Consider the following 18,312-nt stretch of genomic DNA (forward strand, 5'->3'; position numbering starts at 1 on the left):
CCTCAAAATCCATCAGGTTATCAGGTCTCTCCAAACATTTCAGAGAGGTACATGCGGGCAATATAAGTACATTAAATATTACAGGCATAGAGAGAGTACCACGTCCCCATCGTGGCGGTAATTGGGAGAAAATGCTCCATAACAAAGAAAAATTGTGGATATTGAAATTAAATGCACGGATACCGCAAGGTATGAATTATAGATCAGATTTAATGTTTTTTTATTGAATTATATATATATATACTTGCATTTATAATATTATATGCATATTCTGTTCTGTGCATCTATATGGCAAATTATTTACATAAAAGTTTTTTTTTTGTTTTTTTTTTCCCCTAACTCTGTCTGTATATTCTATGAGAATTTGTTGCACGCAAATCTTGTCTAAGTAGGAGTTAATATCCTAATGTGTATACTAATCTATCACACATGCTTAGGGGTGGTCACAGTTTTTATTATAAATGTGTTGTTTTTTAATTCATTTGTATACTGACGATTAAGGGGCTGTGTCCTCGAAACGCGTCCAGTTGTTCCCCTCCTAGGGACATGTGATTTTTAATTTTTGGAATAAAGGATTTATCGCTTGTGGCACCGGATTTTACTTTTTCTATATATCCTTACAAGTGTATGCTGGACACTAATCCGTGAGCCTGGGATTCCTGTGAGTTTCAGGTGATATGAGCTAATTACCTTTTTTTCAGTCCACTAGCTAACAAGGACCTGCCCTGGAAATTAATAACAGGATACCAGGGACGTATATGAGATAATAACGTGAAAATGTTATAGGAGAATATATATCATATGAAAAATTATATATCTATGATATATGATGGATAGTGTGACACTTATCATATAATATGACCCATACAGTGCAATTGTGCTAGTGAATATATAGTGAAAAATATGATGAGATGAAAAATATATTTATATAACAAAAAGGCATGGGGCACATAAATGCATGACATTATACATATATTACTAGAAGATATTTAAATTCTTTAAAATATTAAAAGAGGTTCAAATGCACTGGTGATGATGACGCTCAAGAAGATGACCAACTCTGAAAAATAGCAAACGTCAGGCGAAAGAACTAAGAAGAGAAGGAAAGAAGAAAACGTAAGTATAAACGAATAAAAACAATTAAAATAAGATTAAAAGTAAAATGACCATAATACAATGCACTCCACTAGGAACCACCCAACAATATTAAAGAAATGAAACAAAACTATTTGTCTCATTGAGACCATGGAGGGTTAAGGTGTTCAACACAGTGATCCACCTTGCCTCCTTCTGTGCCAGGATTTTTTTCCAGTTACCTCCTCTAGTGCCTGGGTAGACCCTATCAAAACCACTCAACTGGAGACCAGAAGGGTCACTGTTATGAAACTTCATAAAGTGACGCGGTAATGTCTTGAGCTCATCCACATTGTAAATTTCTTTTGCTGCCTTGATATCCAAGACGCGTTCTCTAGTTCTTCTTCGGAGTTCTCTTGATGTAAGGCCTACATATATTCTGTTGCAAGGGCATTTTGCACAGTAGATCACCCCAACTGTGGTACATGTGATGGTATGAGTAATCTTATATTGCTTCGTACCATTTGAATTTGTAAAGATTTTCGTAGACTCTATATTGAGGCACGCCACGCAAGAGCCACATGGGTGGCAGCCCCAGCTTGGGCCCTTGGATCCAAATAAACCCTTAGCTGCTGGCCCCCCCAGGTGGCTGTTTACCAGAAGATATTTTAATTTTTTTGAGCGTCTATATGTAATAGCAGGATTGTTTGAGAGATGAGAAGAGAGAAATAGACTTCATCACAAGAACTGCCGGTTTTCAGTCATACATGTGAGTGACTGCTGTAAGCACACCCTAGCAATTTGACCTCTCGCGATGCAGTGCATCACTGTAGAGTCAGCTATCAGTCAAAGTGCCAGGGCGTGTGTGGCGCCCCTGAGGGTTCGGTCGCCAAAGGGGTACTGCATCTCTTTAATGAGGTGTGGTATCTCTCCTTCGAGGTAAGGATAGTGCAGCTGTCAGGACCCCACCTCTGCATTCAACACTACATCTCTCCCACCTGTAGGGGGGCTTTAAGGCACCAGGGTGCTGCCCCAGCCGGGATAAGTGGAGATGGGGGAACCAAAGTAAGGGGGAACCTAGTAGTGGGTGAGGGTGGAGGATACACTTAGAGGTTACACGTACTAAATTCATATTTAATAGCCAGCCATCTTAAGTTCAAGGTCTTTGATTGTGATCTTCATCGCTGAACGTGGCTTTCTGTGTGAACCTGCAGTTGATGGGGACACGGTCCTCGAACTCTGGCCTTGAGTCGAGGAACGGGCAAGAGTTAACGGCTGTCTCTACCCGGTCAAGGTCCTTACTTAAGAAGGTCTGGAGGGGAGCGGAGGAGTAAAGCTCCGCAGGCAAAAGGATCCCAGGGGGATGAAGACGGAGCGGTATACGCCACCTGTCCTCACTATTCTGGCCTAGTCTGAGGGATTCCTGCTGCAAAAGGGGTACCGGCCCCCGATATCTGACTCTGTCATTACAAGTCTTAGTCAGAGAAGCCCGGAGGCTCAGTGGATCCCACCGGGTAACGGAGCGGAGTCGCCACCCGTACCCTTGTTCTGTGCATAGTCCAGAGGGAGACCCGGCCTTAGTACACGCACCACAAACGGACAGGAGAGGACCTAGTAGGAAAGTCTAGGAACACTCTGGTGCGGGGTCCTGACCAAAGCACCTGAACTACCCGGAGGTTGTCGGACCCCGGTCCTGGTGGCCGCAGCGCGCCGTGAGGAGCAGGGAGAAGCCTTGCAGCTGAGCATTCTACCGTGAGTAAAGCTTGGAAGACTACCCCTATGGCCTCCGGTTTCTTATTGCAACGCGGCACCGCACTACACCGCACAACATCTTCCACAACAGCTCCCATCCTCTTGTCCTCTCTGCCCTGAGGCCCTGCTCCGCCTGTGGGGAGTAGTACCATCTTCTGCTGCCGCTACATCCCGCTTCAGAGGACTGAATGCAGAGCTGGTGGAGAATCACCAGGCACCACAGGTGGTGTAGTCAATACAACCACTCGATTAACACCAACCCTGAAAGCCCATTAAATCTTTTAATGTGACGGCCCTGGGCACAGAACGGGTCCAGGCCACGGCTACATCCCCCAACATCTGACCCGGCTCCGAGTACCCCCCCATCTTCCCAGGGAGGGCTGTGAGCGTCACACGTGCTTGCAGGAGCCACTCGCAGTCCTATGGGCTGCAATTGTAGATGCTTTGTACACACCTGTATGACTGAAGGCCAGTAAAGGTTCTTGGAATGATTTAAATTCCATTTTTTTCCCATGAGCTGCACGTTCAGTACAGCGGTTGGGCACTTTTCTATACTATTAACCTGCACTGCAGGTCAATAATGTGGCACCCCTGCGGGCTCAGTCGCCACAGAATTATTGCACCCCACTTAAGGGTGTGATATCTCCTCTTCCAGGTAAGGATGAAGTACCATACAGGACCCCAAACACACACTCAACACTACACCACTCCAGTTCTGAAGGGGGCCTATATGCACCATAGTGCCGCCCTGGGCCGGAATGGAGGAGTTGGGGGGAACCATGTAGTGAGTGAGGGTGGAGGAAGCATTTATTTTGAGCACTTAGCTGGATCATATATATATGGAGGCCATCTTGGTATCATTGTCTTTGGTTGTGGGTCGTTGGTCGGTAGACAGCACAACGCTGCAGCCAGCTGAGGGTCCACGGTCCTCGGTCTCAGGCCTCGAGACGAGGAGCAGGGCAGAGTTGCTGTAGGCTCTGTCTCGGTCAGGGTCCTGAGAGTAGGAGGCCCAGGAGGGGAGCAGAGGAGTCAAGCTCCACAGGCGAAAGGATCCCAGGGGATATGGACGGAGCGGAGCCACCACCTGCATACCTTATTCTGGCCTAGCCAGAGGGACCCGGCCGCAAGAGGGGTAACCGGTCCCCAATCTGACTTTGTACTTCACGTCTCTGTCGGAAGAATCCGGAGGCTTATGTGGATCCCAGGGGGATACGGATGGAGCGGAGTCGCCACCTGTATGCCTTAATCTGAGTTTACCCAGAGGGACCCAGCCTTACGCCTCAGCCTCACCACAAGTCACCAAAAAGGGCGCCCAGTCGGTCCGGGAACTACACGTTGCCCATAGAGAGATTGCAGCACCCGTACGGGACTCAGTGGGGAACACACGGCGGGAGAAGTTGAGCAAGAGAGGAACACACTAGAGCGGGGTCCTGGCAGGTGCTCCTGAACTACCTGGAAAGTGCTGAGCCCCACCCTGGCGGCCGCAGCTCGCCGTGTGACAGCAGAGAGAAGCTCTGAGCTGATAAAAAGTGAGTAAAGACTCGGATGACTTCAACCGCTATCTCTGCCTGTTCTTTCTACAGCGGCACAGCACCCGCCACCACTCTACATCACATCTACACTGCCCTGACGCCTACTCTACCCGTGGAGAGTAGCACCAACTAAGCTGCCCGGAACACCGGCCTCAGAGGACTGTCACAGCGCCAGTAGTCATTACCGGGTACCACGGGTGGCGTCACGAACATTTACAAACCTACCCTACTTCCCCTTTTTGGTTTACATTTTTATCCCCCCTTTTATTTTTGGACTGACCACCCTGGGTCACGGAATGGGCCAGCCACTGTGACATCCCCCAAATCCATCAAGGCCCGGTTGGCGAGTACCCCGCTGCCCAGGGGGCGCGTCAATAGCGTTTGAGGATATGGACATACTAGGTTCTCTTCACATGCCACTGTCATTCTGTGGTTGGGCTTCACAGGCAATAGTGATTTTATATGTAGCAATGCAAAAGTACTTTTGAATATAGACAAGTGATCTAACGTTCAGTTTCAAGTTGCCTAAGGGGACTAACAAAGTAAAAGAAATGTTAAAAATCCACAGCCATTTTCTCACGTTAAGAGAAGTAGAAGTAGACGTTCTGAGAAAAGTAGATGACAATCTGGTCAGAACTGACTCGCATTATGTTTTTCAGGGTTTGTCTGCAGGAACTTCTCTCATGCTTTGATCAATGGAACACGTGTCAGGACCAAGAAGCTCTTGGAGAAAGACAAAGCAGAGATCCAGTGACTTTCTAGTAAGTGTTTCTCAAGTACACTCGCATATGACACACACTTTCTTATCAATTTCACTCGGGGTTATTTAGTTTGGAAAAACGAAGGCTTAGGGGTGATCTTATTACTATGTACAAGTATATGAGGGGACAGTACAAAGACCTTTCTACTGATCTTTTTACTCTGAGGCCTGAGACGGGGACAAGGGGGCATCTTCTACATCTGGAGGAAAGAAGGTTTAATAATAATCACAGACGTGGATTCTTTACTGTAAGAGCAGTGAGACTATGGAACTCTCTGCCGCATGATGTTGTAATGAGGGATTCACTACTAACATTTAAGAAGGGCATGGATGCCTTTCTTGATAAGTATAATATTACAGATTATATACAGTGCTGTGCAAATTAATTGGGACAAAGCATTTTTTAAGTAAAATCGTAAGTTGGTTACCAGTCACTGATTCAAACCAGTTTTAACTTTTTTGAACAGGTGTGAGTGTACAACCGTGAGTAACAAAATGTGGTTTGACTGGTTTTAGTCAGAAAATAACAGCTAGCTGCCCCCTCAGCTTCAGTTGAGAGCTTGTTTCTGTGAGGAGTGGTTTAGTGTACTTTTTCTCCATGCCACAATTCCAAGTGTGTGAAGAAATTCCTGGAAGAAAATAAAGTAAAAGTGCTGGACTGGCCTGGCAATTCACCAGACTTAAATCCTATAGAAAATTTGTGGAGCATTGTGAAGTGACGTCTTGGCAAAATGGACTGTACAACCAAAGAACGCATGATAAACAGTGCCATACAAGTGTGGTTCCATGATGAAGAATTGAAGAATTTATGCAAAAACTTAGTAGAATCAATGCCAAAACGCATTGAAAATCTCATATCTGCTAAAGGAGGACATATTTCTTACTAAAATTAGTATGTAACAGTGCATTATAACATTTTATTCTTACATATTCAAAAATATGGTTTTTTTTTGGCTTTGTCCCAATTAATTTGCACAGCACTGTATACTAGATTCCTTGATAGGGCGTTGATCCAGGGAACTAGTCTGATTGTCGTATGGAGTCAGGAAGGAATTTTTTCCCCAATGTGGAGCTTAGTGTTTGCCACATGGTTTTTTTTGCCTTCCTCTGGATCAGCATGTTAGGCTATGGGTTGAACTAGATGGACTTATTTTTTAAGGTTGAAGGATGACTTTTACTATGTATATGTGTAAACAGATGTTAAGAAAAATTATTTTTTGCCTCATTTCTTTTAGGTATTGAAAATTCAAGCACAGCACATACCATCGTGTGTTTCCTCTTCAAAGTACCAGCCAAACTGTAAGTTACTCACAAAACACACAGACTGACACAGCAGCCATTTTTAGTTTTTATAATTACTTGTAAACTTTATGCCAATTTCCCCTTCAACTAAGGGGGCATTTACTTTTTTCCCTGTATGATGTTACCCAATAATGTGCAGGAGGTGTCAGGCAGAGGATAAAGCGCACAATCGCAGACGATATGAGAGCTGGCTTTCTCTGTATATAATACTCATGTCTAACTAGTTAAAAATAAAATCTGCCTTCTATTGATTGCTGTGCAGTGGTGTATGATTCTATATACTGCTCTGCATCCATCCCAGGCTTTGGGGAATAACTTTCAGGCACCTGGGCTAAATGCTGAGCGCTGTTTGTTACAAGTGCTGATGGCACATTACAGTTCTTGTCTCACGGCAGCAGGACAGTACTGAGATGAGAGCTGCAGTGTCCGATCAGCACATGTCACATACAGCGCTCAGCATCTACCTCAGGTACCAGGGCATTATTCCACACAGCCTGAGATAGATGCAGAGCAGTTTATGGAATCACACACTTCTGCTCTCCTCCGCCTGCACAGTAATCACTGCTAGTGACAGTTTTGTCACCTGGTTAAAGCCCCACTCCAGGGTTTGTTTTCTTTTATTTCAGCGCTGGAGTGGTGCAACGAAACTAGTGGTCCCTTAACCCTATTATTATACTTACTAGCCACTGTCTTCAGCTCTTCCCAGCGTTGCTTCAGTCCCACAGCCATGTTTTGACTGCAACTTTGGACTGACCTGAAGTAATGGTCAGAAGCTCTCAGTGTAAGTGTGGGGGCCTGTTGCTGGCCTTGTTCTGGATCTCATGGGCTTAAATTGAGTTATGACTTCCTGATAGGCCAGCAAACACTGGAGCAAGCTGGCAGGTCACAAACTGCTGGAGAACGTCAGGAGACTCACGGAATACAGATGAAGATGCCGGTTGGTAAGGATGAGACTAGGGGCAGGGAACTTAGATTAGTGGCTCTACTCCAGTGCCGTAATACAAAAAAACTGCAGTATTGCTTTAAACATGAGTCTTATATTACTCAGAAAAGGTGAGGTCTTGCCTTAATCTGTTGGTTTTTCTTTTTTTTTTCCTTCATGCCTCCAGTTTGGTTGGTCAACCTCATACAGGGGAAATGGGTGACACTTCCAGAGACAAATCTTTACTAACATCCCTTGGTTAAAGTTCAAATTAACCTATTAAATGTAGCAAGTAACATACCCCAAACTATCTGGTATGCTGGAGCTTAGGCTTAGTGAGAGGATACTTTGCTTCTACAGTTTATGGTTCTGACAGCTTTTGAAAAATATATATTTATTTATTGTTATGCATTTGACACTTTTAGATATAATGACTGATGTTTCTGTTGTAATGGAAGTGTTATATTGTTAATGTTTTCTACTGTATTCTGTGTTTGTTGCACTATTGATATGAAAACCTTGTGAAAATTGGCAAGAGACTTGATTACATATTAAAGTTGGTCTGTTCAATACTATGGGTAAAGTATTTTTTTTAACTGAAGGTAAATTTTAGATTAATGGATGTTTTTTAGGTTAGTTTCACTCGGCAGCTATTTTTTTCAATAATAATGTTTCAGGTATATGGTGACCTCTGACCCGTCACGTGGGGGGGGCCACGCGGGGCCCTGGCTATCCTTCATACACCCCTGATACCCAGGTCAGACTACATGCTGTTCTTCTGCACTGGAATTATTTTAGAAGGATGGGTGCGGTAATCATCACCATACTCCCACATGTCATTTACTTTATATAGAAGAATTACTAATCACGATAAAGGAGTCTTCATAGAATGTGTGGTATCTGTGTTGTCAGTTACCCGATTTGTTCTACTAGTGATGGTATTGAAAAACTGCCTTAACCTCCCTTTGGGCCTGGCAAGTTCACCATTGGCTGGGCCTTCTTGCTCTGCTCCTGCCGGGGATGCTTCATCCGGGAATTCTTCTTGAGCTGGCTCTTCTGCAGCACTAGGCTCTTCTGCAGCACTTACAGATTCATCTTGCTGTGGTAGGGTCTTCTGGCTGTCGAAAGAAGTGGAGTACTGGGATTATGACTGCTCCTCCTATTTGAGGCCAATCTGCCAGGAAATCTCCTAAATCAGTATGGATTACTGCTTCTTCAGGTTCCTCCGGGGTGATGAGAGGCACTTCTTGGGGCTTTAGCAGTTCTGGACACAACTTCAGGTGGTCTCTAGATACCATTGCAGTTGTTCTTCCTTCATCTTTGCTAATCAAACACGTCTTCCTGTTATCAAACCTTGAATTCAACACAGTGTAGGGTTCTCTCTCCCACTGGTCATCAAGTTTGTGGTTTCTCCTTTTCCTTTTCAATACCACTTCTCCTGGTGTGAAGGGTTCTGCTGGCGCACTCTTATTATAGTGGGCTTCCTGCTTGTCCCTCACCCTAGCGAGACTGTCTTCGACACAGGCTTGTACTCTTCTGTACTGCTCCTGTCTGGATGTGTCCCAGTCCTCAGTGGACATATCTGCTTCTGGTTCTACAACACCAAGCTCCAGGTCCATGGACAACTTTCCTGGTCTTGCTCGCATGAGATATGCTGGAGTGCAATTGGTGGAACTCATAGGTATGTGATTGTACAGATCTACCAGGTCAGGTAGTAGGTCTGGTCACTGATTTCTCTCCTCAAGTGGTAAGGTCTTCAGCAGGTCGATGACAATGTTGTTCATCTTTTAACAGAGACCATTGGTTTGGGGGTGGTACGGTCTAGTTATTATCTTCTTACACCCATACAAATGGCAGAACTCTTTGAACAACTCGGCCTCGAAGGCTGGGCCTTGGTCTGTCAGCACCTGCTCAGGGTATCCATGGGGTCTGCAGAAATATGCTTGGAACGTTTTTGCTGCTGTTTCTGCTGTCAGGTCTTTGACAGGGGCAACCACCAGGAACCTGGAGTAGTGATCCACTATGGTCAGGGCATAGGAGTACCCTGACCTGCTGGGTGACAGCTTGACATGGTCCAGGGCCACGATCTCCAGGGGTCAAGTCATCTTGATGGGTTGCAGGGGCGCCTTCTGGCTGCTGTAGTCTTTTCTTCTGAGGCTACAGGGTCCACAGTCTCTGCACCACTTCTCAATGGAGCTGCGCATTCCCACCCAGTAGAATCGACACTTTAGCAGGGTTTCTAGCTTTTTCCAGCCAAAGTGCCCCGCCTGATCGTGGTAGGCCTCCAACACCATCTGGATCTCCATCTTGGGGACCACTATCTGCCATACCATCTTGTGGGTCTTGGGATTGACGTACCTCCGGCACAGCTTCTCTCAATAGATGAACAGCCGGCTTCTCTCATTCCACAGCTGTTTTGCTTGGAGAGACGCATCCTTCTCCAGGGAGGAACCTTCTTGGGTTATCAACTCCTTGATACGGCTGACAACCGGGTCGCTGTCCTGGGTCTCCTTCCAGCTGTGGTGAGGCAAAGGGTTTAACATCTTACCACGCTGCCTCCTGAAGGCTCGTTACTCGTGGATCATCCCATTCCGGTGAAAGGCAGGTAGCTCAATCTCCTCCAGGTCATCCATTTCTTCTTCTGTGTCTGACTGGTGAGGCATCCTGGACAGGGCATTGGCGTTGGCTTTCTTGCGGCCCGCCCGGTATTTAATTGTGAATTGGTAATTGGACAGCCGAGCCATCCATCGCTGTTCCATGGCTCCTTGCTTGGCTGTTTCAAGATGAGTCAGGGGGTTATTGTCAGTGTAGGCAGTGAACTTGCTGGAGGCTAAGTAGTGCTTGAACCTTTCAGTGATGGCCCAGACCAAGGCCAGGAACTCTAACTTGAAGCTGCTATAGTTCTCTGGGTTCCTCTCAGTCGGGCGGAGCTTCCTGCTTGCATAGGCTATCACTTTCTCTAGGCCATTCTGCTTCTGACTTAGGACAGCTCCTAATCCTTCATTGCTGGCATCAGTATACAGCAGGAACGGTTGGCTGTAGTCAGGGTAGGCTAGGATCTCGTCGCCTGTCAGTATCTCCTTCATCTCTTGAAATGATTCGGCTTGCTCCTCACCCCAGTGGAATGGGGGATTTCTGCCTTTGGGGGGACTGTCCTACCAGGAGGTCTTGCAGAGGCGCTGCTTTCTTGGTGTAATCTATTACAAACCTCCGGTAGTATCCTACTAGTCCCAGGAACTGACGTACCTCCTTGAGGTTCTTCGGCTCCGGCCATTTCTGGATGGCAGTGACCTTCTCCGGGTCTGGTGCCACTCCCTCTGGACTGACAATGTGCCCCAGGTACTGTACCTTTCTCTTGAGCAGGTGGCACTTTGAGGGCTTCACCTTCATCCCATACTGGGACAGTGACTGAAATACCTCTGCCAGGTGCTTCAAGTGGTCCTCATACGTCTTGGAGTACACAATCACGTCATCCAGGTATAGTAACACAGTCTCGAAGTTGCGGTGTCCCAAGCAGCACTCCATCAATCTCTGAAACGTTCCAGGGGCATTGCAGAGTCCAAAAGGCATACTGTTGAACTCGCAGAGTTCCATCGGGGTGGTGAAGGCCATCTTCTCCCGATCCTCCTCAGCCACAGCTACAGCCACAGCCACAGCCAGTACCCACTAGTGAGGTCAAGTGTGGAAAAGTAATTTGATTTGCAGACTTTAAGGCAGCCAGGGATTCCTCTATTCGTGGTAAAGGGTATGCATCTTTATGTGTAATGCGATTTACTTTTCTGTAATCTACACACATCCTCATGCTTCCATACTTCTTCCTGACTAACACTAGGGGAGCTGCCCAGGGACTACAACTATCCCTTACTACCCTGCCTTTTTCATGTCGTGCAACATCTCCTTGGCTTTCTGGTAGTGTGCTGGTGGTATAGGCTTGTACCGTTCTTTGATGGGAGGATGGTTGCCTGTGGGGATGTGATGTTGTACCCCCTTAATCCTTCCAAAGTCAAGTGGATGCTTGCTGAATACCTGCGCGTAATCTTGAACCACCCGGGGTACCCCCTGTTTCTGGTGAGCTGGAGTGGTGTCTGTCCCAACATGGATCTGTTGACACCAGTCCTCCACCTGGGTTGCCGGGTCATTATCCTCCACTTGGTCTGGGGAGGTTAAGGACTCCACCGTGTGGATGGAGTTGTTATTTACAGCATGTAACTTGGCAACAGTGGTATATCGTGGTAATCTGACCTCGTCTTCCCCATAGTTGAGAAGACGGACGGGCACCCTCCCATTGCGTACATCCACTACCCCTCTGGCAGTTAAGAGTGTAGGTCTGTGCTCTGAGCTAAGGAGTTCTACTACTGCCTGGTAACTCTGTCCTTTAAGACCTATTGCTGCTCTACACCATATAAGCATTTCACTCATTGGAGGAATCACAATGGGTATCGGGTCTGTTACCCGCACATTACCAATCTCACCACCGGATAACTTTACTTGCTGGTGGTACATCAGGGCTCGAATCTCCTTCTGGAGGGCTCTCCTCTGCCCCGGACTGGCGACGTCAGCGAGCTGTTGGAGTAAAAACACCACTTCCTCCAAACAGTTATCAACAATGTTAGTACCTAGTACCATATACAGTCCATTCTCATCAGAGAGAGTCTCTACTACAATGAGCCCCTGGTCCTTCAGCTCCACTCTCCCCACCTTTACCGCCACATCCTTAACCCCGACTAGGTTAAGAGGGAGGTTGTTAGAGGCATAAATGGAGAAATCTGTATCTGGGGGTTGGCGATTGTCCATGGACCAGAATCTCTTGTAAAGGGCATCAGGCATTATGGTTACCTGAGATCCAGTGTCCAGCAGGGCAGGTATCTCAATGCTGTCCAGGATTATGGACAGGAAAGGTCTTCCTCCCACGAACCTGCTGTGCCAGTCTGAGGGGCCTGCTGAGTCTATTTCTGGGTGTTGGCCCTCGGACCCAGGGTTTGCTCCTTTAAAGGGCAATTGCACTGTGTGGTCTGCCTTCTGGCAGCGGTGGCAGACAAACTCTCGTTGAGGGTGGCGCTGGTTGTTGGTCCTTCCACGGGGTGACGTTGTCCTCCTCCCGGGCGGCGTTGTCCTCCTCCGGGGCGGCAGCGTCCTCCTCCTTCCTCTCATCCAGGGGACATCCTCAGGGCAGTCGGCTAGCAGGATCCTTCCCTCTGTCTCTGGCTCCGTCCGTAGCTGCAGGGCACTCATCACAGTGGCCAGGTTTTTAGTCAGCTGGCGCACTTCTGAGCCCAGACTGTCCAGCTCACAAGGGGGCGCTGCCTGCACTTTGGCTTCATCAGCCAGCGGGGAAAAGGTGGGTGCTGCGGGCGTTGGAGTGGCCCTACCCTGGTAATGTTGTATAGCAGTATCTGCTGTTTCCAGGGGTTGCAGTTCCTTTATAGCCATGTCCTTAAGGGTGTCAAAGGTAGCATCTGGATGATCCAAGGACCACCAACGCACAGTCCTGCTCTCCTCTTGGGACCTCAGTCCCCGGACAAATTGTTCTTTTAGCATTTTACTTTCATCGGTTATGCTGGTTGGACTGACCTGTTTCAGAGCCCGCAGGGCCCCTTGCAAACGGCAGGCATAGTCCCGAACACTGTCCACCGGTTTCTGTGAGCAGTGGTAGAACCTCATCTGGAGGTCTGCCTCAGTGCGGTCCTCAAAGAAGTTTGTAACTTTTTGAAGATTACGGACACTGACTCCTGGTCTGTGGCCGACCAAGTCTCTACTTCTCTCTTTGCAGCACCAGTCAATTGTCCCACAACAACTGCAGCTCTTTGTTTGCCCATCATAGAATACATGTCCAGTATGCTGCATATTTTTCGCTTGAATCCCGACAGGGTGTCTGGCTTGCCGCTGTACTGGGGGAGCCACTTTGCTCCCGGCATGTACGGTAAAGTCAATGGTACGATAGGCGCTACAGGCCCTGTTGATGGGGCGGTTGCTCGATCCCGCGCGGCGTCATCCCCGGTGGGATCATCGGGGTTCTCGACCCGGACCCCGGTATCGGGCTGCTCCTGCGACATCCTGGCACCCCCCTAGCGAACCGTGGCCTACCTTCTTTTTCTGTAGGCCGCAGCTCTGCAGGTGACAGTCTTCGGATAGGACCTTGCGTCGCTTCTCGTCTTATGTCAGAGCGTGCGTTGGGGCTTCCTGCCAGGACCTGATGCTGCGTCAATGCGTGGGGCGTGTCAGAGACTTCGCGCGGTTACACAGGTACGCCTCCTAGTTTTCGCGTGGTTACGCCCTTCTTCTCGCACAGTGACGTAACAATGGCGGCAATCTTCGCCACAGTACACTATACAGTTCGTGAATAAAGTACCCGGTGGCAACGGGCACAACTCCTTCCGTAGCCGCGGGCACGCTATCCTGTTCGTGACGCCAGGAAAGAGATGACGAGCCCAGGGGATGGGGATGTACTTGGCGCCCGGGCCTTGATGCCTGGCCTTGGGGGATGTCGCGGTAGTCGGCTCCTGGGCCCGTACCCTGGGCCTCTATTTAAAAAGGTGGATAATTATGTGAAAGTTTGTGACGCCACCTGTGGTGTCTGGTGAGGATCACCAGCGCTGCGGCAGTTCGCTGAAGCCGGTGTTAAGGCAGCTTGGGTGGTATAGCTCCCCACAGGTGGAGCTGGGCCTCAGGGCAGTGTAAATGTAGGGATGCAGGACAGAGGGGACCCAGCCGGGTCTGAAGAAGGATTGGCAAGCACACACAGTTCACTTCAGTACCTTTTACTGGTGGAAATTCAGGCACATTCCGGAGCACTATAGGGTGAAGGGTGCATATCAGGATTCTCCCCAGTGAGCAGGTATAGGGCCTCCTGTTTCTTGCCTTTGTGTAGTAAGTTTCTGACCTGCCTGGAGCTAGGCCTAACTTTGTCACTGTCCTGCAACGTCTGATCTTCTGATAGGGCCTTCTCTTGGAGTTCACACTCCCTGCTTGCGGGGCCTCCGTGACTCCTGGCTCTGGTACGTATCAGCTCTTGGGTGATCCTGGGACCTAAAGTCTTCCAGGGAATCCGGTTGTCTCTACAGGGGAATATATGTCCCTGTAGACGCGGACCCGGTGTCCGGTATATTTTTCTGGGGTGAGCTTGTACAGCTCCTCTGCCCCCAATGCTACTCACTCCACTAGCCTTCAGCCTACTCGGGGCCCTCACTAGGCTATACACACTAGCAGCTGGCAGGCTGCGCTTCACCGCCCTTATGGCGTTGGTACACCTTAAGCTCACTAACCTGAGCTACTTGAGTCTAGCTTGGCCTACCTCTGCAGACTGACTCCTGCAGGAACTGGCTGCAGACCTGTTTCTGAGTCTGAGCCTACACTAGAACACAACTAGACTGTTCTGCTCTGTGGCTGCAGCAGACTCACAGGCTGTACTTGCAGGAGCTTCCTGCTCTGTTCTGACTGCCTAACTCCACCCTCCGTATATATATGTCCCTATCCGTGCTCTTTCTGGTGGTCTGAGGTAGGGTGGAGGTGTGTGTATGCTCTGAGGGCCTCTTGTGGAGAAATCCGTCCAAGCACCCCTCTAGGATCTGTGGTACTATTGCGCAGCAGGGCGCCACACATCCTCTATATATTACAGCGCACAGAACAGATCCTCTATATACTACACCACACAGGAGAGCCGACAGATACTCTATACACTACACCACACGGGACACATCCTCTATATACTACACCACACGGGACACATCCTCTATATACTACACCACACGGGACACATCCTCTGTATACTACACCACAAGTGACACATCCTCTATATACTACACCACACAGGAGAGCCGACAGATCCTCTGTACACTACACCACACGGCACAGATCCTCTATATACTACACCACATGGGACAGATCCTCTATATACTACACCACACAGGACAGATCCTCTATATACTACACCACACAGGAGAGCCGACAGATCCTCTATACACTACACCACACGGGACAGATCCTCTATATACTACACCACACAGGAGAGCCGACAGATCCTCTATACACTATACCACACGGGACAGATCCTCTGTATACTACACATCATGTGACACATCCTCTATATACTACACCACAAGGGACATATCCTCTATATACTACAGCGCACAGGACAGATCCTCTATATACTACACCACACAGGAGAGCTGACAGATCCTCTATATACTACACCACAAGGGACACATCCTCTATATACTACACATCATGTGACACATCCTCTATATACTACACCACACGGGACACATCCTCTATATACTACACCACACGGGACACATCCTCTATATACTACACCACACGGGACAGATCCTCTATATACTACACCACACAGGAGAGCCGACAGATCCTCTGTACACTACACCACACAGGACACATCCTCTATATACTACAGCGCACAGGACAGATCCTCTATATACTACACCACACAGGAGAGTTGACAGATCCTCTATATACTACACCACAAGGGACACATCCTCTATATACTACACATCATGTGACACATCCTCTATATACTACACCAACACAGGACACATCCTCTATATACTACACCACACGGGACACATCCTCTATATACTACACCACACGGGACAGATCCTCTATATACACTGTAACATACCTGGTGGCGGGCTTGCATGGTGTACCATCTCTCACTATGCAAGATTGCAAACTTGATCTTCAGTCCAGTCTGCTAGCCTGGCTTCTATTCATGCTGTCTGTTTGTCTCTGCTCTGACTGCTTAGGGCAGCGGCCTGGTTACTTCCTGTTTTTTGTAACTGCTGTGGGCACACCCCTAATGCGTCCTCAGCCTATTGCTGTCTGTCACTGGATATTTAAACCAGCTCCACCTTGAAGCTGGTGCCTGAGCAACTCTTATCCTCAGAGGGCTTCTTGCCTGATGTGCCAGGTCCTGTTCTGTTTTTCCTGCCTGTCCGCCTTCCTGGAGGCTGTATTCCCAGGCCTGTCTGAACACTCTCCTAGCCTGTTCGTCCCGCCTTCTGGGGGCCGCATACCCAGACCTGTTATCTGTGTCTTCTAGCCTGTTTGTCCGCCATTCTGGGGGCCGCATACCCAGACTCGCTCCTGTATCTCGCTGCAGTGTCAGTTCCTGTCTGAACACTCAGTTCCTGTCTGAACACTCTCCAAGCCTGTTACCTGTTTTTCTCTATGTCCGTACCTTCCCTTTTTCTGCAGAGTCTGAACCTGCACCTAACTCCTACTCGTTGTCGCTGTACTTCCGTTTGTGAGTTTAGAGTCCACTCTCTACTTCATTGCAAGTATCTTGTGTATATCTGGTTCTGCCTTTCCCTTCCAGTCTGTTCCGTGTGAACAGAGCCCTGTCCCCTCTTCTCTGCCTTGCTCACCGCTCCGGCGGTTCCTGCCTGCTCTGCCTTGCTCACCGCTCCGGCGGTTCCTACCTGCTCTGCCTTGCTCACCGCTCCGGCGGGTCCTGCCTGCTCTGCCTTGCTCACCACTCCGGCGGTTCCTGCCTGCTCTGCCTTGCTCACAGCTCCGGCGGTTCCTGCCTGCTCTGCTTTGCTCACCGCTCCGGCGGCTCCTGCCTGCTCTGCCTTGCTCACCACTCCGGCGGTTCCTGCCTGCTCTGCCTTGCTCACCGCTCCGGCGGTTCCTGCCTGCTCTGCCTTGCTCACTGCTCCGGCGGTTCCTGCCTGTTCTGCCTTGCTCACCGCTCCAGCGGTTCCTGCCTGCTCTGCCTTGCTCACCGCTCTGGAGGTTTCTCCCTGCTCTGCTTGTCTACCGCATCTGCGGTTCTGTTCCTGTATCCCAGTCTGTACTGGACTCTATCCAGCCTGTGCTCCAACCTGCTAGTACCTCCCCGTCTGCACGCCAGCCACACTTGTCAGTACCCTCCTGTCTGCATACCAGCCGTGCCTGCCAGTATCCTCCTGTCTGCACTCCAGCCGTGCATGCCAATACCCACCTGTCTGTGTGCAAGCCTAACCCGCCTGTTCCTGTATTCCCCGGTGTGGGTCAACAGCCGTGTCTGGGATCTGGCCTGGAGTAGCACCTGGTCTCTCTGCTCGGTTCCTCCCTGGTGCACGGCGTCGTTAGCCGTCGTGCGAACTTGGCCGGATCGGGTTGATACTTAGCTACGCCCCTCCAGGCACTCTCCGGTTCATGGCAAAGTGGAATCACTAAATCACGCACATGCCAGTCAGCCCAGGCGTGTGCATAACATACTACACAACACGGGACACATCCTCTATATACTACACCACACGGGACACATCCTCTATATACTACAGCGCACAGGACAGATCCTCTATATACTACACCACACGGGACACATCCTCTATATACTACACCACACGGGACACATCCTCTATATACTACACCACACGGGACACATCCTCTATATACTACACCACACGGGACACATACTCTATATACTATACCACACGGGACACATCCTCTATATACTACACCACACGGGACACATCCTCTATACACTACACCACACGGGACAGATCCTCTATATACTACACCACACGGGACACATCCTCTATATACTACACCACACGTGACACATCCTCTATATACTATACCACATGGGACACATCCTCTATATACTACACCACAAGAGACACATCCTCTATATACTACACCACACGGGACACATCCTCTATATACTACACCACACGGGACAGATCTTCTATATACTACACCACACGGGACACATCCTCTATATACTACACCACACAGGACAGATCCTCTATGTACTACACCACACAGGACAGATCCTGTATATACTACACCACACGGGACACATCCTCTATATACTACACCACACGGGACACATCCTCTATATACTAGACCACATGGGACACATCCTCTATATACTACACTACAAGAGACACATCCTCTATATACTACACCACAAGAGACACATCCTCTATATACTACACCACACGGGACAGATCCTCTATATACTACAC

At 48.7% G+C, this 18,312-nt stretch overlaps 1 protein-coding gene across 1 annotated transcript in view; it reads right to left on the reverse strand.

Annotated features, from left to right (window-relative positions):
• Positions 1-998: 998 nt before the first annotated feature.
• Positions 999-18,312, reverse strand: part of LOC141191743 (microtubule-associated serine/threonine-protein kinase 3-like) — a 49,786-nt gene continuing 32,472 nt past the window's right edge. Inside the window, exon 8 of the mRNA XM_073661671.1 lies at positions 999-1,090. Coding sequence (XP_073517772.1) covers positions 999-1,090 — 92 coding nt within the window. The remainder of the gene's footprint in view (positions 1,091-18,312) is intronic.

Source organism: Phyllobates terribilis, unplaced genomic scaffold, assembly GCF_046119375.1.
Source record: "Phyllobates terribilis strain yellow unplaced genomic scaffold, ASM4611937v1 Scaffold_52__1_contigs__length_9100884, whole genome shotgun sequence".
Classification (NCBI taxonomy): Eukaryota; Metazoa; Chordata; class Amphibia; order Anura; family Dendrobatidae; genus Phyllobates; species Phyllobates terribilis.